At 37.2% G+C, this 27,330-nt stretch overlaps 2 protein-coding genes across 3 annotated transcripts in view; one reads left to right on the forward strand and one right to left on the reverse strand.

Moving 5' to 3' along the window:
* Positions 1 to 7,039, forward strand: part of spata1 (spermatogenesis associated 1) — a 40,748-nt gene extending 33,709 nt beyond the window's left edge. Inside the window, exon 12 of one of the 2 annotated variants that reach the window (XM_081358159.1) lies at positions 6,678 to 7,039. In XM_081358159.1, the coding sequence (XP_081214285.1) occupies positions 6,678 to 6,695 (18 nt within the window). In that variant the 3' untranslated portion in view covers positions 6,696 to 7,039. The remainder of the gene's footprint in view (positions 1 to 6,677) is intronic. The other variant, XM_081358160.1, reaches the window with a different exon arrangement.
* Positions 2,403 to 27,330, reverse strand: part of agtrap (angiotensin II receptor-associated protein) — a 32,083-nt gene continuing 7,155 nt past the window's right edge. The window contains exons 2-6 of the mRNA XM_081358164.1: positions 24,489 to 24,636; positions 23,403 to 23,437; positions 19,184 to 19,295; positions 14,852 to 15,050; positions 2,403 to 3,584 (exon numbers count right to left, since the gene is read on the reverse strand). Coding sequence (XP_081214290.1) covers positions 3,460 to 3,584; positions 14,852 to 15,050; positions 19,184 to 19,295; positions 23,403 to 23,437; positions 24,489 to 24,515 — 498 coding nt within the window. The 5' untranslated portion in view covers positions 24,516 to 24,636 and the 3' untranslated portion in view covers positions 2,403 to 3,459. The remainder of the gene's footprint in view (positions 3,585 to 14,851; positions 15,051 to 19,183; positions 19,296 to 23,402; positions 23,438 to 24,488; positions 24,637 to 27,330) is intronic.

A 27,330-nucleotide genomic window follows, 5' to 3' on the forward strand; every position in this document is an offset into this window, starting at 1 on the left:
TTTAAATATTATTTGTTGCCATTTTTTAATGTGCCCCTTTGGTTAAACACTGGCCCCTCTAGTAACATTTGTCTAGAACCGCCACTGCTTTTATATAGGCCTTAGTGGTCCCATAATACTGTATCTGAAGTCTCTTTCCTGAAATTCAGCCTTGGTGCAGAATTACAGCCACTACGAGCCAGTCCCACAATGAGGTTTCCTGAGGACCTGCCATTTCTGTATCTGTAGCTTGAAATGCTTATGAGGAGGAGAGAGGCGGGGCAAGGTGGAGGGTGGGGGTGTGGCCTTGACCAGCTTGCAGCCACGGTACCATGCGCTAATGTTTACAGCGGATGTATGGCAATGGCTCGTAGACACGCAGTCCTTCAAGCTTTCCAGTTTGACCCAGAATCTGATCCGGCTGGAGAAGCACCTAAAGAAGTTGCAAAGGACAGGAGGGGGAATGTCAAAACCTGCAGGTCCTCAGGAGCCATCTTCATTATAGTGTGACTGGGGCATTACGAGCCACTGTGCGCCCTCTGCAGGAGAAACACTCTTCCAGCTGTATCAGTCATTCTACTGGTTTCAGTTCATTCAGCACCCTTAAAGGACAAGTTCGGTATTTTACACTTAAAGCCCTGTTTACAGATCGTATCTGATGAAATAGAACGGGTAAGATTAAAATTTGGACACATGCTGCTGTTCCGAGAATTTTAGGTTTATTTCGCTTTCCCCCCCACCCCCACAATGGATGTCTATGTGCACTCGAACATTCATTCCTAAAACACATTAAACTTTCGTTTACAAAGACGTGAAACTCACCGAGTGGTCAGGGGTGTTCACTGGTATGTTCACTCAAAAATCGCTGAAAATGATGCATTCCAACAGGTGTTTTACCATTCGTTGTAAAACTGTGGATCTATTTTTCCAAACGTCTCACACCCGTAGATTCTTCCGTTGAGAGCTTGAATAATAGACACTCCAGCCCAGTTGGTGGCGATAATGCACCTTTGCCAATTGCAAGCAAACCACTGGCATTTCATTGAATACACAGAAGAAGCAGAAGAAGAAGCGGCGGAGTAATACCATACCTCACACAGCACATTCAATACAAGTCAATGGAGTTGGACAAAAACTACGATAAAACCTGTTGGAATGCATCATTTTCAGCGATTTTTGAGTGAACATACCAGTGAACACCCCTGACCACTCGGTGAGTTTCACGTCTTTGTAAACGAAAGTTTAATGTGTTTTAGGAATGAATGTTCGAGTGCACATAGACATCCATTGTGGGGGTGGGGGGGGAAAGCGAAATAAACCTAAAATTCTCGGGACAGCAGCATGTGTCCAAATTTTAATCTTACCCGTTCTATTTCATCAGATACGATCTGTAAACAGGGCTTTAAGTGTAAAATACCGAACTTGTCCTTTAAAGGATTAGTTCACTTTCAAAAAAAATGTTGCTGAAAAATTTTCTCACCCCGATGTCATCCAAGATATCCATGTCTTTCTTCAGTCGAAAAGAAATTAAGGTTTCTGAGGAAAACATTCCAGGATTTTTCTACACAGAATGGACTTCAATGGCAACCAACTATACCAATGTTCAAAGAAGGTTCAAATGTCCGTCTCAATGCAGCTTCAAAGTCTCTACACGATCCCAGTTGAGAAATAAGGGTCTTATCTAGCGAAATACTCTGTCATTTTCTAAAAATAAATAAATATATATATACTTTTTAACCACAAATGCTCGTCGTGTACCATCTCTGAGATGTGCCACGCATTGCGTCATCACGTTGGAAAGGTCACTTTCACCCAGTTGCAAAAATCACCCACTCTACTTAGCTGTCAACAACAGCAACAAACTAAAAGAAATTCCTGTAAAGTATGTGTTTTGAGCACCATCAGATCTAAAGAATGTCCGTATACAGCGCCAGATGTCTTGCATTTTAAGCCAAAAAAGACTGACAAGAGAAAATGAGCATGGCTTGCCACACTTACATTAAAATGCTCCCCACAAAAGCTAAATGTGCGCTCTTTTCATTTTAAGGACAAAACCCCCTGATCTTCACCCGATCGGGAGCTGTATGTAGGATATGAGCGTCCATCTGTTTTCAATGTGGCTAACTTCATGTTATCAACACACTCATTAAACTTTGACGGGCGAAGCACTGACAAAAGACAGTCATTGCGACAATGTAATGTAATGGTACTATGGAAACGTGCTTTTTAAACCATTTTCATTGGTTTAACGTTACATTATCAACTTGGAAAATATGCTAATTTTACTAGAAACACTGGAGACCGGAAATGTAGGGTAATTATGCTATTAAGGGCAAGACTTCCACGTTCAGGAAAAAGGTGGATAGGAGTGCTATCACATTTTAAAAGTATTGACTGTTGTTACAATGCACACAGAACTATGACCATTTAGTTATCCAGTTTATTCATATAAACATACTGAATACACAGACCTAAAATTGTATATTCTCTTCACTGTCAAAATAACACTCATGGTTGGGCTAAGAAATAGTTCACCCATACATAAAATTGTGTCGTTCCAAATTCGGATGACTTTCACTGTGCCATGAAACACAAAATGCATACTGACAGAATTCTCATTTTTGGGGGTGTGCTAATCTTCATTTTCCAGAGTAATCACAATGCCATAATACATATACATAAAAGATTGATTAATTCTCTTACAAATCTGTTGAGTGTATACTGGTATCAGAATATTCTTCAAAATACACTCATCTCAATGTTTGGCAAGTGCAACAATTTACATAATTATTTGTATCTAAATACAGTTCTGTCATCCCCAAATCAAATTAGTCACTCTAAGCATTACCATGCTTAGCAAATAAATAACCCAGTGTGCATGACCAATCTAATAAATTGTACTACATAAAAACAGAACCGATTGCATAGCATTTGGATTAATAAGAATATTTTGAATCTTTGAAGGACTCACAGAATTATCACATGTTGGAGTCCTGCTGCAAAAATATTAAATGAAGATAAATACATAGAAAACCACACTATTATATGTTGAGTATAACTAACTATCTTGGACTTTAAGTGATTGCAATTTGCAACTTGTGACAGATGGACACTTAGCAGGAGAGCTTCTAAACACCCCAAAATCTCAGCTTCAGGAGACTACAAACCTTTGGAAACAGCTAACATCTTGCACAAAGAGATAGTATAACATGCTGTAAGTAAAACATGGACCTCAGGGTTGAAAAACACTAGGATGTTTAATGGACCTCTAAATTACCAGACCACAACATCTAAAAATCCTCTGCAGAACAAAATGTAAAACTTTTGAATAGTTTGCTCAAAATCTTCATTCATTCTTTTGGAGCGTGTAACTGTATATTCATGACCTACAAAATAATATTATAAAACAAAAACTCCATATACATCATGGTCTTGACAACAAAGAAAGCTGGTTGGTTATATTTTGTGTTTGGTTATTATTTAGTAGGAACGTGGCCCATTTTTGCCATCTTCTGCTTGTCCTGGGGTGCTGGCAATGCTGGCAGACTGATTCTGATGGTCAATGGACTGGTAGGCATCTCTGTTTCGAGCTATTGTTGGGATCCCTGCAAGTAAAAGATAAGATCAGAAAAACTCGGAATTACTGGAATTGTGTATACTCAATAACAGTCTCTAAAATTTTCTAAAAATCATACATTCACATTATACGAATTCATATGAAATCGCCACCTTGTAAAATTCTTGTTTCTGTGAGATCAAGTTGAATATTCAGACAAAAACAAGAGTTAATCGGGTATAAGATACCCCAACTCTACCGGAAGTTCTTGCAGGTTTCCTGCATTATGATAGCGGCTCCCTGATGCCCTCAAATTATTCTCACTATCCCAGAATTTGAGCGAGCGAGAGAGAAGTGATTTGATCAAAAGTGGTCAGCCAAGACACATTAGCATTAACACGTTACTAGCATGCGTTTCAAATGCGTCTCTTATGTGTCTCCTATGACCACTTGCATTCTGATTTCATAACTTTTACTTTAAGCGCACAAATACTATTGAATGAAGTAACTCATGTTACGCGGCTTCCTCCCGAAAATTAGTTTCTGCAGGGTGTGATGTCTGCTTTATTTCGATGGTCCACTTTAGACATTCTATTAACCATAAGTAACTTTTCAACTACATGTCAACTAGTCTCAGCCTCAGACGTCACGCCCACGGACCGTTGGCTGAGCGTCTGATGCATATGGCACACAAAATGGGAAACACTTCAGGAGTTTTGAACTTGTCATCTGATTGAATTCTACTGGATTTTCGGGAGATACAAAGCCATCGTGACTCCAAACCCACTCATGGAAGAGGAAAGCCATCGTGTTTACAACTGTGACATTGCATGCTTACCAGGAACAACTAAATGCTGTATTTTCAAAAGTAGGTGTAGTTCACAGGGCCACTGTTGCAGTAAACTTGCATGCAGAGGTTGCAAAGTTACTTAGTAGAATGTAAAGTGTAAAACTGCAACGTGATTTACAGGGGGAGCACTGGAGCAATATGCTATATCTTTATTCAGCCTGAGGATTCCTTTATGACAGATTATCTGAAAAAATCCCATTGCACATCAACAGAATACCAATGAGGAGGCGGCCGCTCACTATTTTAATGCACTGTGGGCAATTCAGGCACAGAGGTAATTATTCTCAATTACATTATAGGCATTATATCCTAGGCATGAGAAACTACTTTGTAAAAACAAAAACATAATTTAAGAAAAAAAAAAGGATCAATTTGCTATTGCATACATTTATTAAAACACAACCTGAGAATGTCAATAAATAATTTAAGATAACACAATTCCCTTATATTGTGCAATAAAAGCACAGGCAGATATTGACTGCTTGAGAAAGTGCAGTAAATCAGCACTTCTGCGACCACTCAGGCAGAAAATACAACAGCTAGAGAATAAAGCCTTGTGTTACACATGGTGTGGTTTATAATGATCTTCTTGGAGGGTTTCAGCATATACAGAGACAGGCCCAGACCCTCAACCAACCCAATACAAAATATATATTATATGTTGTTTTTACATTATTTTGGAGATTCAATGTAAAAAGTATCATATTATAAAAATATATTTAAAACTTTTTTATTTATTTTTTTTTTTTTAATCTATTGACAGCACTCATTTTGATTCAGTAATGTTAAATAAAATATAAAAATGAAATAAAAATAATAAAACCAATACATTTAGATATTACCACATAAAGCACATTTTTAGGTTACCATTTTTTCAGTGTAACATGACCAACCAAACACTACTTGCTTATTCTAACATTAATATTCTGTTATTGTATAATTTCACTCATGAAATTCTTGGGCCCTCTTCTATTTATTATTTATTTACTGCCCCTTGGACACATTTTCAGGAAGTATATGGTATTGATTTCCACTGCTATGCTGATGATACCTAGCTTCACTTGTCTTTGCTTTGTCACACTCTCACTTAGTTTGGACTTTGTTAAGTTAATAACTAATTATCTCTGCGATGGAAGTGAATCAATCAAAAACTAACTTTAGCTGGACAATAACTTTATTCTAGAGTTGCTGTAAAGCCAAAACAATCTCTGTTACTTTAATTTCCTATTATAACTGTAAAGCTGCTTTGAAACATCTATTGTTAACGGCACTATTTAAATGAAGGTGACTTGACTTGACTTGGTTTTCAGTTTGCACAGTTTCCACTGCGTTAGTTGTCATAGTCTCTGATTTGTTGTCATTTAGTTCAGGTGTGTGTAGTTCATTTTCCTCATTTGCTTTTATACTTAAGTCCTCTGTCTATTCATTTGCTGTCTGGTCTCTTCTGTGATGTAGGTGTTATAAGCAGTTCTCTTTGTGTGATTTATCTTCCTGTGGATTTATTAAAGATAACCTTTGCCTTCATCATCATGTTCTACAACACATCGGTGTGACAGTCTTCCATGCCTACTTCGTTTTTCCTACACTTTTTCTGTCCAGCTGCTTAGCTGAAATTAAAAACTGGTTTTCATCAAATTTTCTTAAACTCAATAGTGGTAAAACTGAAATTCTCTTAGTAGGTACAAAATCTACTCTGACTAAATCTGATCGCTTCTCTGTCACTATTGACAAGTCCATAGTTTTTCCATCAAAGAGTGTTGTAATAATATTATTAGTTCTGCATATTTTCAGGTATGAAACATGAACCGTATTATTAATTGCAACCATTATTGCAATTCTCTTCTGTTTGATCTTCAAATTTAAATTCCAAATTTTAAATTCATTTAAATTTTGTCTTACCACGCATTCTCCTGAACAGTAGTATATAGTATGGGTCTAGGGCTTTTAGTTGTGCTGCCCATCATTTGTGGAACTCCCTTCCCCTGGAAATTCATAACACCGACAGTCTTCACACTTATAAATCTCGTCTTAAAACTCATTTAATTAAACAGGCTTATTTATGATTGTACATGTATTGAGCAATATCTTATTCTTCAGTGTCTAATGTATATTATTATAATATGCTTTGTCTGTTGTTGTTATACTGATGTTTTTTGAAAGATTTGTAAGGTGACCTTGAGTCTCTTTAAAGGCGCCTACAAATAAAATGTATTATTATTAATATTTTTGCTTTATTTTTATAACCAGCAGCTATGCTAATTATTTTCCATTTGCTTTTCTGTTTTATTCGAGATGCCCATCCTGAGGTAACTAGAGAGCATGTCAGCTCCGGTTTGGATCCAGCCTATTCTGAAAACTTCAGATGACCCAACACCTGTAAAGAGACGTCGCCAAATCAACATGCACCAATGCAAAATTTTTCAATATATCTTAATCATTTGTTAACAACATGTATTATTTACTTCAATGAGCTCATTGTTTCTCCCTTAAATTAATACTTTGTTTAACCCTCATCCTTCCCTCGCACTTTGTAACAGATCTTTCCCTCACGGCTCAAAATGACCCAAAGCCCTTGTTACTTGTATCTGGCACAGTACTATCATGAAAAAGTTGTATTCTGAGTATTTTGTAATAAAATCTTGACACAGAATTGATTATTTTTCTAAAACCTCATCTACATACACACACAGAGTAGAAGAATTTCTCAAACATCAATCAGAAGGAATGCACAAAGAATGAAAGACGACTTACAGGAGATATTCAAATGCATGAATATTAACAAGAAAAAGTAATATAAGGTGTTGCAAAACATAAATACCAAGACATAATTTGAAGAAGAGCAAGGAAAAAGTCCACATAAACAAATCACCACAGCAGCTCAGAGATGAAAATTTCCGGTTTTAGAGAAAGCTGGACTGCAGGAGGAAATGAAGGGAAGGTTCAGTAGCGACGACCGAGGAATGTGCTGTCAGCACTGTCTGTGGTGCAACGACTGTCCACAGATGTTTCCAGGTCTGAGAGACAGATACAGAATACAACGAGACAGCAAGCAGGACAGTGAATAAAGACAGGAAGTCACAGACAGAGCATTAAGAACAGGAACAAAAATAATGAAGAAAGATGAATAATGAACATGAAAAACAAGCCTGAAATTGGAACTGAAATAATCAGTGTCAGTAAAACATTGAGTCAAAAAAGTAACAGTAAAAGAATTATGTAGGAAATAATTTACAGTATATATTCTGTGTTCAATAATCACCAGTTGACTGTACATTATTCTGTTTGTTATACAGTATGGCTACTTACACATAAATCGAGAGACAGAGAGAAGTTCTTCCATTCTTTCTGTGCAACAAATAAATGCAACCTACCTAGGCAAACTGACAAGGGGGCAGGTGGAATTAATAATTTAGGAAGAGGGAAAATTACAATTCTAAAGAGGATTTTACCAGACTTATCAATTTTTTTTTCCTGAGGATAAGATGTAAATGAATATATCTGCTAAAAGTTTATTTTGGGTTTGATTACCAAGGAACACATACTAAATGATAAATGTATGAATAAAAAAAAAAGATATTTTATTAAAAAACATGGGCAAATGTCCAACTTTTTTATCCTGAGGTCTTTAAAGGGGCAATATTCCAATGTTTTGTAACATTTTATTGTCTCAGTGAAGTCCACTTATGACTATGACTACAATGTTAGTCAAGTTATTTCACACCAAAAACAGCTAGTTTTCCATTTTCCATTTCTGCCTTCTCATGACCTTCAGAATTAAACAGGATGTTTTTGTCACTGCACTCTTAAGTCTTAAATATGACAATGAGCTCTGTTATGATTATTCATATTTTAATGTTCTCATGGCTGAGACATAATGGGCATGATGATTTCTGAATAGCCTAGATTTGGGTGGACTAAGAAGGACTGGAAATTTCATTGTGAATGTTATACTGTGAATGTTAACAAGCCATTAATCCTACACTAAAAAAAAAGTTGTTTCAACCCATGTTTGGGTCAAAAATGGACAAACCCAACATTAGGTTTAACATTTTTATTTAAAAAAATTAAACCCATATTTGACCCAAATATGGATTGAAACAACCCAGCATTTTTTAGAGTATACATTTTGACCACACTGAAATCTCACTGGTCCAAAATCCTGCTCTACATAACTGTAAAAAACTTTACTACCTTTGTCACTATTATGTTACGTTAGTTAATTTTCATGGACTTTTAGTTTGTATTCGTCCTGTTTCCTGTGTTTCCTTTGTTCAAGTTTCCCACCACTCGTCAGTTTCCATGGACACTCATTAATCATCACAGCTGTTAGTCATTATGTTCTCATCACCATAGGGACTTTCGCACCGGGTAGTTCTAGGAACTAGCCACCAGGGTGGTTCCCCGAGAACAAGTGTTTTCCTGTGCTGTGTCTCAATTCACCTACTTATACTACGCCCTAAAAGCATGTACTCTTTTTGTGAAGAAAAAGTGCATACTTTTGAGTGTGTAGCAGAAGAGTACACAAGATAAATCAGGTATATGAACAATAACAATTTTATGAAAAAATTACGATGTCTAGAAATCAATTTCAATAGTAACGTTACGTTGGGTCTTTTAATGAGATCTACTAATATTGTTAGTGCCAATATTTTTCATGTCAATAAATCCATAGATCCGAAGACTTTGCTTGTGTACCGTAATGGTCTGGTGGTTACCTGTAGAACTTTTGCCAAGCGTGTCAGAGGTTCTGAGTTCTAATCCGTGCTTGTAAAGTTTTTTTTTTTTTCATCAAAACCGAATATGTTCATCAGTGGTTACAGTATCAAGCAGGGACACGTTTGTGTGCATTTTGTTTTGTGATTTCACCAGATCGAATAGAGAGTCTCAGCAACAGCGTTAAGTGATAGATTGAAGCACGCGTCCGAGTGAAGACTGTGCGCGAGCCACAATAGAACACACTGTGTCCATGACACTGATAGCAGCGGCAACGAGCACTCTGCTCGACTTAAAAAACAACGCATTTTAGCGCTAGATCGTCTCTTATTTAATAACGAACTAAATTAATGCTCTGCTAGTTAACTGTAATTAAGTGAATATATTGTGATTGTTGAGCATTAGTGATGAACACCTGCTGTTAACAAGCAAAATCAATGAAGGATAGAGGAACAACAAAAACAGAAAAAAGAGAAGCAGAAACACACATTATTTCTGTCATACGTCTATTGAAGCTCTTATTGAGAATTAACAGATATTTAGATATTTAAGTTTTATTGAAAATGTTTGGTTTGAATTACCATTATGGAGATTAGTGTTTGCTTTAGTTGAACCTTGAGTATATCAACCTTTCGTTGAACCTAGTTAAAGTTTTTCTCTGGCTGCTTCAACTATGTTTTTGCAAGGAACATTTGTTATGGCTAAAAAAAACCCAGAGAAAATATGATGAGGATCACTGATCAGTGAATACTTGATTGTTATGCATTGATGATGACATAATCCTCATGTAGTCTTGATTCACTGGTGTCATCCAGTGTTTAATCCCTTATCAAAAGTGTTACATTAATAACTCACTTAAATTATAAATTACCACCACTGTGAAACTACAGCAAGAGTTCCAACAGCAATCAATTATAAAGGATTTTTTTTTAAACACATGTAAAAAAAAAGAGCTACAGCATCATTTAGAAACACACACATCAAAAATCAGCATAATATCTCAACAATGGTGGCAATAAAAAAAAGTTATCTGGCCAATGAACGAAAAGTGTATGATTATAATTCAGGCAGCATTTATGCTATATAATAATGAATCTAGTAAGTCCATTCAGCTGGGTAATTTATTCATGCTGCTGTGCTTGTTGGGAATTTGGCACCCAGCATGCATTGCGACATGAAACTTTTGATTGTCGCCATTCTTGAGATTCATATGCTGATTGATGATGTATATGTGTGTCTAAGTGATGCAAGAGTTCAAAATGTTTTATGCATTATATATTTTAATATCCTTCAAAATGATTGATTACTGAAATATTGCTGGATAAATATCAAATTAATAAAGTACCATATAATCAAAGATTGGACACTAGGTGAAAACATTGTAACAGATGAGTCCATTAAGATTATGGCATGATCACATCATGCCAAAAACACCTGATCCATTTCTTCTGGGCTTATTCTTGCCATAACAAATTTTTCTTATAAACACACAGTTACAGCAGCCATAGAAAACTAATAATAAATAGTCAAGTGTCAATAACACAACTAAAGCTAATATTAGTCTCTCTGTTTATCCTGAGGATTACTTTAGTCAGCCGGATCTTGGCCGTATCCAGATCAGATGGTGGACCTGCGCCTAGACATGACCACAATGCATCCCTGAAGTGTCAGCAGAGATTGTGTCAATTAGACTCTCCCCTGTGAAGGCCTCATCGACACGACAGCCATCGGCACTGATCCTCAACAAACCCGTCTTCATACCGGCATGATGAATCCGATCTTCAACCAGATGGAACTGGATAATATTCTGAATGCTCTGATCCAATCTGACTTCTGACCTGTAATGTTGCCTGAATCATAATATACACTCTTCATTCGTTGGTCAGAGGAGAACTGCTGTACTTTTCTTCTAGATCTGCTGTACAGCCGAAACAAACTTTGTTGCATTATTACTGTAAATCTGCTTTGAGACAACAATCTGTATTGTAAAAAGCGCTATATAAATAAATGTGACTTGACTTATTTGCGTATATTTTTGACTTAAAGCAAATCATACGGTGGCCGAGAGAGCTCAACGCGCTGCAAATGAATAAAACACATGCAAACAGAAAAAAACGCATGCAAACAGAAAAAAACACATGCAAATAGAAAAAAAACACCAGCGAATAAGAAAACATCTTCATCAGTTTTACAACTCACGTGCGTCCCAATACTCACAACACAACGCGCTGCAATTACAGAAACGCGCTGCAAAAGTTCACAACAAAACCAAATATAGAAACGCGCTGCAAATAGAACAGAACACAACGGAAATGTTTCCGGGGAACCTAATAAGTGACGGACGGACGGCTCGCAAGCTTTACCAGAGAGACGCGGGCTCTGGCTTTACCTATGCCCTAACGTTACTCTCTTAAAAGGGCAGAGCCCTTGAATTGGGCACTTTGGAGTGAGCGGGGCACTTGTGTGCCATTATGTTGATGAAGGGAGCAACGAAAGACAACGTAATTTCCTCATTATTTTCACCTGGGATGTTCCCATGACAACGCAGCGCGTGTCCATCAGCTGAATAGCTGTTCTTACCAGAAATATAGTATTAATGCTGTTAACATAACTGTTGCAAATAAATATACATTTTATACAACAAAGTTTTTAAAATATGTGTTATATCTTTGTGTGAGTGTCTCAACTTTAAAACTTGCCGTCTCATATTTGGACCTATAGCTACATTCTAACATTTCTCATGAAACTTATGAAAAATTTCAAAATGTGTTCAATGTAACTGATGTATAGATTAATGTCTTTTCCTCGTTCTTTTTCTCTATCTTTTTTATTTATTTATTTATTTTAGTCTTCAGCTCATTGTTCTTTTTAGTATTCTTATGACATTGAACATATCGCAAATACATTTTGTATATTGTATAACGTTACAAAGTTGTATGTCATAAACGTGTCATCTTTGTATGTTTTGCAAAAAAATAATAAAAATAAATAAATAAAAGTAGACAGCTGTAAGCATGTCCTAGCCGTCCGTCCGTCACTTATTGGGTTCCCCGGAAACATTTCCGTTGTGTTCTGTTCTATTTGCAGCGCGTTTCTGTATTTGGTTTTGTTGTGAACTTTTGCAGCGCGTTTCTGTAATTGCAGCGCGTTTCCGTATTTGGTTGTGTTGTGAGTATTGGGACGCACGTGAGTTGTAAAACTGATGAAGATGTTTTCTTATTCGCTGGTGGTTTTTTTTCTATTTGCATGTGTTTTTTTCTGTTTGCATGCGTTTTTTTCTGTTTGCATGCGTTTTTTTCTGTTTGCATGTGTTTTATTCATTTGCAGCGCGTTGAGCTCTCTCGGCCACCGTAAAATCACCTTAATGGGAACTTCAAACTTTATTAATTTCAATAAAACATCAACATCTAAACCTCTGTTATTTCTCAACAAGAACTTCTGTAAATGTATGAAAGAAATAATGTCAAACTGGTTTGTAAACTGGTTTCAAGGGCCTTAGGCTGTGGCTGGAATTCAGTTGTTGTTCTTGTGTTTCTGCACGTCTCTTCTCTTTTTTTTCTGTTCTTGTTTCTCAGTCCTTCAGTGATTCTGCTTATCAGGTGTTCACCAGTGTCAGAATTCACTCACTTCTTTTCATTCACTCTGTCAAGTGGATTATATTAGTAAACTAATGTAGGGAATAGTAAATGAGGGTATAGGGTGTGATTTGGAACTTGGAACTGTAATTTTGACTTTGAGCGCTGTTAATTCATAGTATATTCCTGCATGCTAATTTCTCAAAGACAACAAATATTGGCCAGAATGCATTTTTTTTTCTGTATATTACTGTTTTAATGGGAAATGGTATGTTACTGTCAGAATTTCGATGTTTTTTTTACAGCAAGGTTTTAAAGTTCACAGCTTTTTAAAAATGGCAGGTGCTAGTGTTTCGCGTGAGTTTCAGCCAATCAGCGTACACTTCCGTCACTGATAGTTATTGTGCTGGGTTAGACCCTACTCTGAAGTAGGAGCTAATTTAGTTACCCCAAAAGGCGTTTCTAGAACTAAAATCATTCCCAGTTCCTGAGATGTGAACATGCCAAAAAGCGGGTAGCCTACTTCCACCATTAGTTCTTGTAACTACCCCTTAATATCAGACTAAATGAGGGAATTAATAAGATAATTAATGAACACCAGGTGAACAGAATGAAACTCAATGAACAGAACACAATCCTGACAGTTTCCTTCCTATATATGGTGAATTACTGTGATAGAGGCCTATTGATATAGGCCATTATACTACAGGGGTAGAATTGCATAATCTGTTCAAATGAGGATGTGGGCGATTTTACAAGAGGTGGCCAGCATCATGAGGAGATGACTTATGCAAAAAAAAAAAAAAGTCAAAAAATTACTTAGGCAGTTATTTTTGGAAGGTGCCGATATATAAGTTTCTTTCTAGTATTTTCAAATAATTTATGTACAATGGGGTTTTATGTTACATGTATGCTGTTAAATTAATGTTTGCTGCATTTTTTTATGTCGTGTCTGTGTTACCATGATTGCGTTTAAAATTTGTGTGAATGACACTGTGCACCTCTTATAAGTATTTACCTTCTCAGTTTGTGGAAAAGCTGCTTGTGATGAGCTTTTATTTATCATGTGACATATCTTATCATCACCTGCTTTTGGTGGTTGTCAGTGTATAACAAAGGTACAAAACAGATATTAGTATAGGTTGCTATATTAATATTATCAGTTAATGAAATTTAGAAAATTTTATACTGTAAATTTAAGTTAAATCTTTAAAACCTAAAATGTTGCTACCATATTTTTACAGAAAATTTCTGGCAACCACAGCTGGCAGTTTTTTTGTTTTTGTTTTTACCTTAAATTTCACTGCATTTTTTTTTTACAGTGTTTAAATATCATCTAAGTTATATCAGTTGGAAATATAGTGTGACAATATTAGTGACAAATGATATGTATATGCATTTTATGCAAGTAGTCTGCTATACTGTTACAAAGATCTCACTGATTTACAATATAAGAATGTGATCTTACCTTTTGTCCATATAAATATAAGCATTTTTACTAAATTATTTTCCTCAAGTATGAGCTCCATATTATCCTATTATTTCATACTACACGACCTATAAAAGCCTGATGTATCAGATACTCAAAAAAAAAAAAAACATCTACAAGATATTTTTCAGATTCAAGATTTCAAGGTTTAAAGGTTTTGTCTAAAATGTTCTTGACCTCTTCCATTAAAAAAATATATATTTCTGACTGTTATATCAAGATTTACAGGGTGAATAGACCTAGTGAAATAACACATTGAAGTTGATTCAGACCTTCACAAAACAGCTAAGATCAAGGATCATAAAGGTCTTGATAATAATTACTGTCCGAATCCATTTAGGTCCACGCACTGTTCCTCAAACAACAGAGATCAGCCAAGATGTATGTCTCTTTTATTTTATGTGGGCCACTCTGTCAGGCATGTGTCTTGTGACTAGCTCTAAAACTCAATTACCCGCTCCTCTTTTTACTCATTTAGCCATTTTCAGGGAAATGCTCTGCTTGTCCACATAATTATAATGCTTAAAAATAGGCTAGATACTGCTTTAAACAAACCAGAGCAAACAATGCTGGTATTTTAACTTCATGGAAAGACTTTCACATGCATCACAAAGCACCAAAATGAATCAGTCACCCATTACATTACAATCAGTCACCCATCTTTTTCCTTTCTTCAGTCACCAACTTACCAAAGCTGATGTTGTATTCGCCACCCCGCTCACGGTACATCTGGTAGACGAAGAAACAGGAAACCGGTTTGAGCACCAGGCTCAGGATGGCCATGCCTGCACTAAAACGGAACAAGTCCGGAATGATTGCAGTCGTCACATAGCAAAGACCAAAATGAACAATATCAGTCAAGATGGTCACTGCCAACCCGATCAAGAACTGAATGAAGAAGAGCAGAGATCAAACATTAGCATGACAAATATAATATATACAAACACAAGAAAATAAAATAAGAAGTAGTCTCAGCATGCTCAACGAGGGGTCCTATTATGCCCTTTTAAGAAGTCTTGATTTTGGGGTGTACTAGAATATGCTTTCATGCTTGATTGCTCAAAAAACACATTATTTTTCACATATTTTAAATTATTACAGCTCCATTCTCCCCAGTCTGGCCCAAACGCGTTGTTTAGTACCGGTTTCTATGAAGCCCCTCCTTCCGAAAAACGAAATCTGCTGTGATTGGTTAGCTGGCCCAGTGTGTTGTGATTGGCAGCGCTTAGCGTGTGTTTTGGGAAATGTCCGGCCCCTCCAAAACCTCTAAAGTTCTGCTCTAGTATAAATTTCAAGGATGACGGCAATTTCAAAACCGATTCAGACCCTGACAATGTTAACAAACAAGAGGAGCATCCAGAACGGATTTCATGCACAGACTTTAAAGCACGGATTTCACAGGATGTTTCAGAGTGGTATGTTTTTCTTGTACATTATAGGTACGATGTTACCCACCATTTATATTTATGGTATTTGTCGGAAAACTATGGTTATACAAACTGTAATCGATCACAAAAACATGGTTAATTTTCCTAAGGGGCAGTGAACAGCCTTAAAAAAGCTATAGTAAACAACACTATATCAACATTAACGTTGGCTAGCAGGCGAGCGTAGCAACGACATAAACTTATAATTAGAACTGTTAATAGAAAACGCAACTACAAATAATAAGACATACTTACAAGTTGTGATCCACAAACAACAGATTGTCTCGACAAAGTGGAAACTGCTCCATTTCAGGAGAAGCTTTTGTGAGAAGCCTGCATCGTGGTTCTGGAAGCTGTTCTTCATAAAATGTACACCGCACAGATAAACATCACGAGTATATTGTTCAGGAACAGTGTTTAAAATAAATTTGACCCATTCTAAGTTCGTCAGCTTTAGGAAGGTCAAACAAATTAGTTTTGGAATGTGCATTCCATGGGTGGGGATTATTTAAACGAGGAACTAGTTCATTGTAGTTCTTGGAAAGTGGATCCTGTTAAATAAAATATCTCCCTTTGGAGTGGAAGTCGACCTTTGTAAGCTTGCAAATCTTTTTTATGCTCAAACAGCAATATTACACCCTAACTAAAGTTGAAATAGTGAAAAAGCATAATAGGACCCCTTTAACAGAGTTGTGTTGTTCATTCCTGTCATCGTAAATGAATCGAAGCAGTTACAACTAAATAGGTATGTGGTCTCTTTTTATGTGAAATGGTACCAGTTTGATTCAGCATGATTAATGTGCACTCTTGACACATTACTGTCACTGAAACATTTTTTATTGTAAAACATTGGTCAAATATCGATGCTGGAATCTTAAGTCTTTAAGTAAAGGCCAAATGTTCGCTTCTGTCATGTTCATTGACTGCTGGTGGTAGATCCTTTTCCTATTTAGCACCAAAATTTTGGAACAGTCTTCCTAACATTGTCCGGGAAGCAGACACACTCTGTCAGTTCAAAGCTAGATTAAAGACACATCTCTTTGACCTAGCATACACATAATACATTATAGACTTCTATAACCGGGAACCGGGAACACTTCCCATAAATCCTGATGTACTCGTTAGTCGTTACATCATAAAAAGAATGACGCTAATTTTAGTGTCTTTGTTTATCCCGAGGTTTTCCCGCAGCCTGCCGGATCCAGGCCGTAACCGGATCTGACGAAGGACCTTCGCCTGGACCCGATGACAACGCAGTGCTGAAGTGCCAACTACTCTCTCCCTATGGAGGATCCCTTTACCACTCTACAGATAAAGCGTTGTCGGGAAAATTCGTTTTGCGTACCTACCCCGAAGTGACAAAATAAAATAAAATTCTGTATCAAAATTTATATGAAAATACCAGTACTTTGTTTAGGCTTGGTTTGTAGGGAATTACAAACCTGCGCACATATATTCAAACGCACATAACTATAGAACCAATTCTTAATGCGCATGTGAATGCCATCAGCGTTTCTCACAGGTTCGCGTTTAAAGTCTGTGTAGAGAGAATGGTGTCGTCTTAGCGGCCCCTAATTTAATAACAAATGATCGTTGCGACGGAAGTGAATCAATCAAAACTAACTTTAGCTGGAAAATAACTTTATTAAAGAACCGCTATAAAGCCAAAACAATCTCTGTTACCTTAAATTATACGTTTATCTCTGTAAAGCTGCTTTGAAACAATCTACATTGTTAAAAGCGCTATATAAATGACAGTGGCGGATTTAGCAAATCGGGGGCCCAAGGCGAAGGTAGGTAGGCAATGGGCCCCTCCCCATCCAATCTTTAAAAGAGAACGAAAAAAATATGTACCGACTGAATGGTGGATATATAGGCAGGTAAAGCTAATCTACGGGGAAGTAAAGGTTAGAGAGGAGAAAAATGTCCCCTTTAAACCCTGCATATACTTCTTTACTCCTAAACAGAAACATGTTACAATGTTTACATGGTACAATTTCTGGTAAGCTATGTTTTGTTTTGTTTTTTCGTTTTTTTTTTTTTTTTTTGCTTGACAAATTTCACCATTTCGATTCAATTCTTGTGATTTGATTCAATATTGACTCATTTGGATAAATATTAGGTAACGTTTCACAATTTAGGCACTTTTCCTCAAGAAAAAAAAAAAAGCCTTATCAGCTGGTATAATTTAAGGTTAAAATAAATAATATAGTAGCCTACACATATTTAGCCAAATACTCTCGATAGTTCTTTTTTTAGCCATGGCTTTCACGAGGTAAATGTTATGTGAAGATTGTTCTCCAGCTGTTTTACCTCTTTCCACGGTTGAAAAACACTTATTGATCGATATTATGAATGAGGAATATACATTTCGGTAAGTTATACTGGATCTTTCAACATAGTTAATTCGTGTTTATTTAGATGATCAGTTCACGTGCCGCTATAGGAATCTGTCACGTCACATTAAAATGGTAAAACGGTCTTAAATTTCGTGATAGAATTAACAGAATCTGAGAGCTGAGATTTTTTTTAAATATCATGATTCATAAGTAAACTGCTCAGTTTTGTCTGTCGATCTCCGTGTCCTCTGCTTCACGATTTTTCTGTGCGTTGGACGTTGTTGTTCCTGATCTGTATCCCCAACAGTAGGCTAGCCGTAAAAAAGTTTGTCATCTTTGGCAGCGTTCCCAAATAGCCTACCTATCAGAGTCTTTTCACTTTTTCTTTTATTTGAGCCGCTTGGGTAACTTCGAAACTTTACATTTTCGCGTTTAGACTCGTCGTGCTCTGTTTTTGTATTTCCCAGTCCTCCTGTTACTGCGTGTTGTTTATCTTTCGCGCTGCGCACCTTTACGGACTTTCCTCCCGCTTCTTCCTTTTTTAAGCACCGCTTGGGTAGCTAGCTTCGCTTAATTTTTACTCTGTCTACTACTCTGTACACTCTGTCTGTCAATCACTTCTTTTTCTCCATCAGTTTTTTGGCACAGTCTTGTCACTTTCGCAGATGCGCAGTTGGTGAGATAATGGAATAGTCCAATGTAGTGAGGCGGGGGCCCCCTCCTGTCCGCGACACTAATGATTTGATGCCATTTTTCGCAAATGGAGTTTTAGAAATATATAATAAAAAAAACTTAAGCATAAGTTAATAGGGCATGTTGGGGGCCCCAAGGTAGCTCGGGGCCCAAGGCAATTGCCGACCTTTGCCTAATGATAAAGTCCGCCCCTGATAAATGAAGATGACTTGACTTGACTTGACCGACTCATTTTGCGATCTAGTTTTAAAGGTTTTAGGGCTGCGCTGCAGGGCTACTGGCCTGACAGTGGAAACACAACTTGATTTTGGCCTCTGTGCTCGAGGTCCCGTATTAGCCCTGCCTGGCATGTTGTTAGCTCTGGCTCACACTGGCACGGCATTAGAAAAGCGGCTAATGTGAACCAGACCTTTTGGCCAGTCAAAAGTACGGCTATGAAATACTCAAATGTCATAAAGGTGTGGATTTCTCATCTGTAATCAATACTGAATAAAATTAATGTCTAGGCCTTTATGATCTGAAAATCATGCTCTTTATGAATGAAAAAAAAAATCACACTTACCAATAATACAGCATCTATGGAGTCTCTTTGTGCTATGGCCCACACTCCCACTGCAAGAACGCTCACGTTCCCCAACACATAAGAAGTAGGAAGCCAGGGATACAAGCATGCCCTGCACATAAACACACATTTAAATGTTAAGACTAATATTTTAATTACGGCTGTCAAGTTAACTTAATTTAGTATGGTTCATTGCTAGGTAGATTACTTTTCTTTTTTTTCTTTTTTTTCTTTTTTTGTAAATAACTGAATACAATTACATTTTGAAAATTGTAACAATCTGTTACATTACACACTTTAGGTAATATAATCTGACTATTTTCTTTTTTCTTTTGAGCTTACTTTAAGTCCTGTACAATAGTAATATAACAGTGCAGAGAAAAAAAAGTGAGTTGAAAATTTGTCATCAACAAAATGAAATAAAAATAAAAAACAAAAAGATGAAATATTTTATTTGTTATGCTGTGTGGCTTCAAAACTGGAAGACTTTCTGAACATACATAAGCAATAGGCTATTTTAGAAATGACTATTTAAAAGACAAAAAATAAGTATTACTGAGAATCGATACATTGATTTATTCACTGCCATCTTCCTAGTGTGATGGATGTTTATATTCACAGTGTATATTCAAAATGTTTCACTAATAATCCTTTCTGACAGTTTTAATTTGTTTACTTTTATAGTATTTATTAAGAAAACATTATAATTATGTTTTGAACTTAATCAGTGTCATTTTGAGAAAAAGAGTTTTATGATTAATATAGAGTGGTGTAGGTATGACATCACTTTGTAGGCCAAAAAGCGGAAGTGAGTTAGCGTTTTAACACTTCTGGTTCCATTGTCCTGAAGTCAATGGGTTTTTTGAAAAGGGTCTTGGTTAAATGGCTGAAATAAGGTATGTGGTGAACATACACTTTCATGTTTTATTCTACGACATAAAGTACATCCATATTACCCCACTCGTGATTTTTTTAAGCTGTTACCCGTCTTGAAAAAGGTTGTTGCTTACAAGTGGCTAAATGGGACTACAGAAGCTTTCGAAGAGATTAAACGTCATCACGCTGAATTGATAAACTCGGTTCTCTTTACAGCCTCGTTATGCTTATAATTGTGCTCTCACAAACTATTCTAACTTAAACGTTCTGGGAAAATGTTTTAGAAAAAAAGAGCTGTTGGAAGCTTAGTGATAGTGATGGTGACTTTGAATTTGTGGGAACGTGGTGTAGTTCGTTTATAGCCTAACTTTAGCTTTTTACTTCTGGCGACTACATTTAGGCTTCAAAATTCATAAAAGTTGTGATCATCTGTGATAATTATCTTGATGGTCAAAACGTGCAAGTATCATAAACTTTTGTTGATCACAGAGCTTGTTTTTAGTGATAACCCAGAAAACACAGAACGTTGGCACTATTTACCCAACCTTCTAACAACTGTCATTGTCACTGATCATTGTTAAAAGCGCTATTTAAATGAAGATGACTTAAAACATGGCCAAAAGTTTGCTATAACTACGTTGTGTGGTGAAGGTTGTTGTTGTTAAACCAGCGTTGTTAAACCACCGTTCAGGGCCATAGCTTAAGGTTGAGCCTATGGTGTCTTGACAACCAGTGGACTACATATGTACTCATCACTGCCCTGAAGCGCGAAAATCAGCCTTTTAAATTTCTACCGCCCATTGGGCTTATTGTGTTGTCTCATTTTTCATCGAGCAATTATTCAAACACAACCTACAACTTAATTTTCAAATGTGACTAATAGCCTCGCTTGCACTGTTTAGTTTTTCATTTGATTTGTTTACTATTAAGTCTCATTCGTTTCTTTGCTTCTCTGGATTTGTGGATGTTTCCTGGACTGATTCCAGTTGCCGACCTTTATCGCCCGGCTTTCGACTATACTCCCCTGTCTGCCATGTACAGAACCCGGTTGTGTTCATTAAATATTCTGATCTTTGCTTTTTATGTTTTATTTATTATACTTAAAAGATATTTGTATATTTGTTTATTTAATTTTTTTCTTTATTCACAAATGTATGAATTTTGGAAGTGCAATTTGATTACCATATAATAAAGTTGAATTAACATAACCTTCTGTCATTTTTACTCTTCAAAGTGTACACTTGCAGGTGTTGATTATAATTAGGCTAATTTACTGATAGCCACATTAAATAATAAGGATAAACAATATTTAAAAAGTTTATACATTTCTAACATCTGACTAATAAAAAATTAACCTCAAAACATAAAATGCTAAATGGGGGATATCTATAGGCCTATCTAGCATAAAAAAAATTGTCAGAACGTCGTCTCTCAGTTGCTGAATGTGGCGCAACAACGTTGCTTCAGCCCTGTCGCGTCTTACAATTCTACGTTGTTACAATGTTGCCAGCATGTAGACAGCGACGTTGCCATAGCAGAAGTGCAACGTGCCACAGATGTTGCCACAACGTAAATGTGTTTGCTGGGAATCTAAAAGCCTGTGGGAAAATCCTATCGGTTTTTTGTGTGCCAACCAGTGTGATGCTAACTGCCGGTTGACCTACAAAGTGACGTCATACCTTCACTCCTGGCATTGTGATGTCATTTCTGTTCAGCCCATGCTGCAAGTCTGCTAAATAGTCTACTTTTTTAGCGTGCTAAGGAGAGGTAAGCAGCTAGCGGTTCTCTTTCAATATAAAGTGTAAAAGTTGGCCGAAGTTGGATTGAGTACATAATATTCAAATACATTTATGTTAAGAGTGTTAGAAATATGCTTAAACGTGTTTTATGCATGGATGGACTGGATTTAAAGGGCACCTATTATGCAAAATTCACTTTTACATGGTGTTTGAACATAAATGTGTGTTGGCAGTGTGTGTACACAACCACCCTATAATGATAAAAATCCACCCAGTGCTTTTTTTATAATCCCCATAAATCATAAGCACTGTCTCAGAACAAGCCGTTCTCAGATTCGGGGCAATGTGATGTCACTTTGCACAGGCCCCTCCCACGACTGTTGATCGACACTGCAGTTTGAGCATAAACCCGCCCTGAGTGAGCTGGACACAGAGTCTGCCATTGTTTCGACGCTTGAGCAGCTGTAGACAAGAATGTCTCCTAAGCGATTGAGGTGTTTTGTTGTTGGATGTAAGAATGAACAAAGCAGTCTTCATTTACTCTCGTTGTTACTCGAGGATGGATCCAGCTTACGGTCTCCGGAGACCACGGCAGAAATGAAAGTGAGAGCACGCACTTTATGACAGCTCATCGAGTCATTTTACGGATATAAGGTTTACCAGTTTATTAAGCACCCACTGAAAAGGTGTGTATATATTTGTTTACTGTTAGTTGTAACGAGTGTTTTGTGTACTTCGCTGTCTCTTACAGAGATTCTCTGGAGTAAAACTAACGCTCATCTTTTGTGTGATGTACAATAAACTTCACTGAACTCGTCAGTATATTTTGGTCATCATTCGGACGGGGTTTGCTACAGCAGGCTTGTTTTAATAGTGGATAAAAGCAGATGACAAATAAGTTATAACCATAATTAAATTAACTATACCTGTTCTATCTCCATACAGCATATATTCTCTGGCTCTGTGGGCATTATTGTCCGACTCCGAGTCGAAATGAACACCGCAACTGAGAGTTTCTGTTCTGATATTATCAGATGAGATTGTCCTGGCTCTGAGTGCGAGCTTGTGATGCTCCGCCCCCTGTGTGTGCGTGTATGTGTTGTATTTGTAAACATTTTCAGGGACACTATGTGTGTGTGTGTGTGTGTGTGTGTGTGTGTGTGTGTGTGTGTGTGTGTGTGTGTGTGTGTGTGTGTGTGTGTGTGTGTGTGTGTGTGTGTGTGTGTGTGCGTGCGTGCGTGCGTGCGTGTGTGTGTGTGTGTGTGTGTGTGTATGTGTGTGTGTGTGTGTGTGTGTGCATGTGTGTAAATTACTCAGAATCAGACTAGTCACAATTATATATATGTGATATATATATATATCCCAATTAAATAAAAAAATAACTAATAACAAATATAAAGGGGCTTTCAATTTTATAGCTATGGCTTCAAATGTTATATATACACACACTTAGGAGGCTTCATTTTTCTTAAGTTTGAAGAAGAAATGTATTTCCAATTCTGCTGAACTGAGAACTGGATGATAAACTTTCACTAATGGTGAAATTCCTCAGGTTAGTGATAAAAAAACAGAAAGGAGAAAGGCAAATGTGCCATAACTCTCACCAGACTGTCAGTATCCAGTGAACCAACACGATTGCCTGCAGAGAAAACACACGCACAGTGCAGCACATAAATGTACAGATCTATTCCCTAAAAACAGGCCGTGTCTCAAAACCTAGTGAGCATTCAGTCATGGGCATTTTTGGGCTAAATGCTGCACCTAAGATCTTGGGTATCTCTAAAATACAAAATTTGTTACAGGCAATGCTTTTCTAAAAGAATCAAGATATGAACCAATACAAATGGACAATTCTGTGTCTCACTTTATGTGCTTTTTAAGACTTAAGGGTTTAAATAAATAATTTGATGCATTAATATTAATACAGCACATATATTCACATTGTACTTATATTTTAACCTGTATATAATTACATCTGTAATTAATTTATGTAATTACATCTATAATTACTGTTGACCCTTTACATCCACCCCTTAACCAGCATTTAAACCTAACCATACCATGAAAACTGTCTTTAACATTACCTGTATATCAGCAAAAGTGCAGTGTTTTGCAATACAACATGAACACAATCAGCATATTGTATCAAACAATTATTTTATTTTTACGTAAGCAAATAGTGCTTAAAGAAAGCTAAAATGTGTGACCCAATTCGGTACAAAATAAAGAAAATAACTGTATTTACTACAATTTCCATTAATAATTTTAAGGGTTCCTGGTTGCCTGGCCTGACTGTGATAAACTTATGAAGGCCTCTATATGATGAATGCACAGAAAATGCGGTTTAGGTAAACGGTTTAGGTTTTGAAACACAGTCATTGACAGAGAAATAGTAAAATGTGCAACTAGAATCAGGGAAGCACATCTGAGGAAATAATGTAAGACATAAAACTGTCAAAAAGTTGATTTAGAATGATGAATTATGTAAAACAATTGTATTGATATTTTTATTTGATCTTTCCTGAAATAGGAAAGATCAAATAAAAACATCAGTACAATTTTTCAGTGTATAAATACTTTTTACATAAAACAACAACAACCTCTTCCTTTTGATCTTTCAGCTTTTGATGGATCATTTAACAATCAATATACAAACTATACAACACATACATAAAAAACTAATAAATTACCTTGAGACTTATGGCTGGTATTTCCATTGTTTCACTGGCTCTATTCGATTAAAAGTCCCTCTGCAGTTTCCAGTATTTCACAAAGGAAGCATAAAACACTTTCATCATAACTGTGTGTAACAGAAGTTAGTCTGGTGCTCTGAAGTCACTGCAAACACAAACCATGTGATACTAGCCTGATCAGAGCCATGTGACTAAACCTCCCACTTATGGTCATTACTCCATGTGAGAGCAGAAGTGGGTAACCTGTGTATGTATGTGTGTATTGACGTCACTGTAGATAATTGCTTTAATTTATACAGTGCATATAGAGTGCAACATTTTTAGAAGGAAAATTAGGGCTAGTTATGTTAGTATAGTAAAGGGTCTAACAGTCCCCTGAGATCCATTCAAACAACCAAACATCCAACCTACAAGATAAAAAACATATAATATTCAAAATATGCATCTCAGTCCTTTACAAGTCTCTTGTGCCAATGTCCACCTATATGCAACAGAAATATGACAAATCCAATTAACATCATTAATAACGCATCACATTGTGCACGTAAAGTATAAAACAACATTATAAACATTATGAAATATATATAAAGGTAAACAATCGTGTGTGCCTCTCAAACCATGCAGATAAAGTAATTATTTTGCAGCAATTGCAGGCTATATGTTGTGTCTCTGTATCCACGTTCTTTCTGACCCAAAATGATGCAGACTCACTCCAAACTCAACCAGGTCATGTGATATTACGTTTTCTACGTAAATCTTACTTGAAGAACCCCTAACTTTAAACATTTCAAAGGGCATACATTATAAATATCAGCTTCTGAACATCACATTTTTTATACATTAAACTGAATTAACTCAAATTGACATGAATTTATGGTGCTAAATAGGACAATGATCTACCGCCAGCAATCGATTTTGATATTCTAGGTACAGTATTATCAGCTGGCCGGAATTTTGAGATCGCAATAGACGTGAAGGACTATAATGCGTTAAGAGCTCGCTCAAGTACTGGGGAGTTAAGTGCTTTGTAAGTAATCAGCAATATTTTAAAATGTATACGATGTTTAATAGGGAGCCAATGCAGTGTTGACAGAACCGGGCTAATATGGTCATACTTCCTGGTTCTGGTAAGAACTCTAGCTGAGTGCTGAGTTTTGGACCAGCTGTAGTTTGTTTATTAAGCATGCAAGGCAACCACTCATAAGAGCATTACAATAATCTAGCTTTGATGTAATGAATGCATAAACTAATTGTTCTGCATTTGTCATTGAGAGCATATGACGTAATTTAGATATATTTTTAAGATGGAAGAATGCGGATTTACAAATACTAGAAATGTGACTTTCAAATGAAAGATTGGTATCAATGAAAGATTGGTATCAAATATCCTTTAGCAAAACCCGAGTTTGGCTTGACCAATGAAGAAGTGTAATTTTCAAGTGGGAAATGTTCCTTTGTTTGGAAACTGATGCAATTGCATGATCAGAGTGGGCTGGCAGCTTGTGTCCCTTTATGCTCTGATTAATATATCAAGCATACCATGCATGCTGTTAAGGAGGTGATATACACCAATGTTCAGCCCGTTAAACTAGAATTATTTTGGGTGGTAGGGCTGGATTTTCGAGTGGCCAGCCTTGCCCTTTTTTCAAGTAACATGCTACCTGTTACGGAAGCAGACTCAGACGAGGGAGATGAAAGCAAACAGGATGTTTATTGACAACAATGAGCAGTGAAGCAGTAAGCAGGTAAGTGAGTAGTTCAATGGATAATCTGGAGAGTGGGATTCTGGCGGCGAATGGAATGTCTTTTCTTACAGGATCGATGAATGGTGGATGGAGAGATGGATGATGGCCTGGATGCACACACCTCGCTGAAAATGCAGGTGGGATCGGAGACAGAGGAGATGAGAAGATGCTGCAGAGGGATCACAGGAGAAACACAGGATGAGACGCTGGAGAAAGTACTGGAGGGAATGCTGGAGAAGATTCACTGGAATAGCTTGACAATGGCTGGGAGAAGGTATGGGTCCACTTCGTGCAGGAGCGAGACCAGACAATGAGCTGGGGTGAGGTATGTGCATTTATAGTGGAAGTGATGAGGGTGCATATGAGGTGCAGGTGTGTGTGATCAGTATTCAGGAGAGGGAGTACTCTGTGATTGGCTGGTGTGAGAGCCTGGCAGATCTGTAACAATACCCCTCCCTCCACGGCCCGTTGTGGTGGCCGACCTCTTCCTCAGGGGTGCAGGATTATCAGGATGAGCAGAGTGGAAGGCTTCCAGTAGAGTGGGATCGAGGATGTCGTCTCTGGGAACCCATGGTCGTTCTTCAGGTCCATAACCCTCCCAATCTACCAGATATTCTAGAATGGCACCATGGCGCCGGGAGTCCAAGGTAGGTTGTGTACCTGGTAGGTTGCGCCGGCCTCGAGGATTGACAGAAGGGGGGGTTCCACTGCTGGGCCAAGCTCTAAGGAAACAGAAACGGGAAAGTGGTGAGGTTTGAGAGGGGAAACATGGATGGAAGGATGAATTTTTTAGTGTGAAGGGAGTTGGAGTAGGTAAGTGACGGGGTTGATCTGTCTGATGATGGTGAAGGGGCCAATATATCTGGGACTAAGCTTCTTGCAGGGCAGGCGCATCCTGATGTCCCGGGTTGACAGTCAGACCTTCTGACCAGGTTGGTAGGAGGGAGTTACCGATCGACAAAGGTCGGCTGTCATTTTGCGCCGGCGCACTGCTTGCTGAAGCTGGTGATGTGCTGCGTACCCAGACCCTCTTGCTCTCTCAGAACCAGTAGTTGACCGACAGAATGTTGGATGGTTCTCCTGACCACAGGAAC

This window comes from Scardinius erythrophthalmus (genome assembly GCF_964197995.2).
Source record: "Scardinius erythrophthalmus genome assembly, chromosome: 25".
Taxonomy (NCBI): Eukaryota; Metazoa; Chordata; class Actinopteri; order Cypriniformes; family Leuciscidae; genus Scardinius; species Scardinius erythrophthalmus.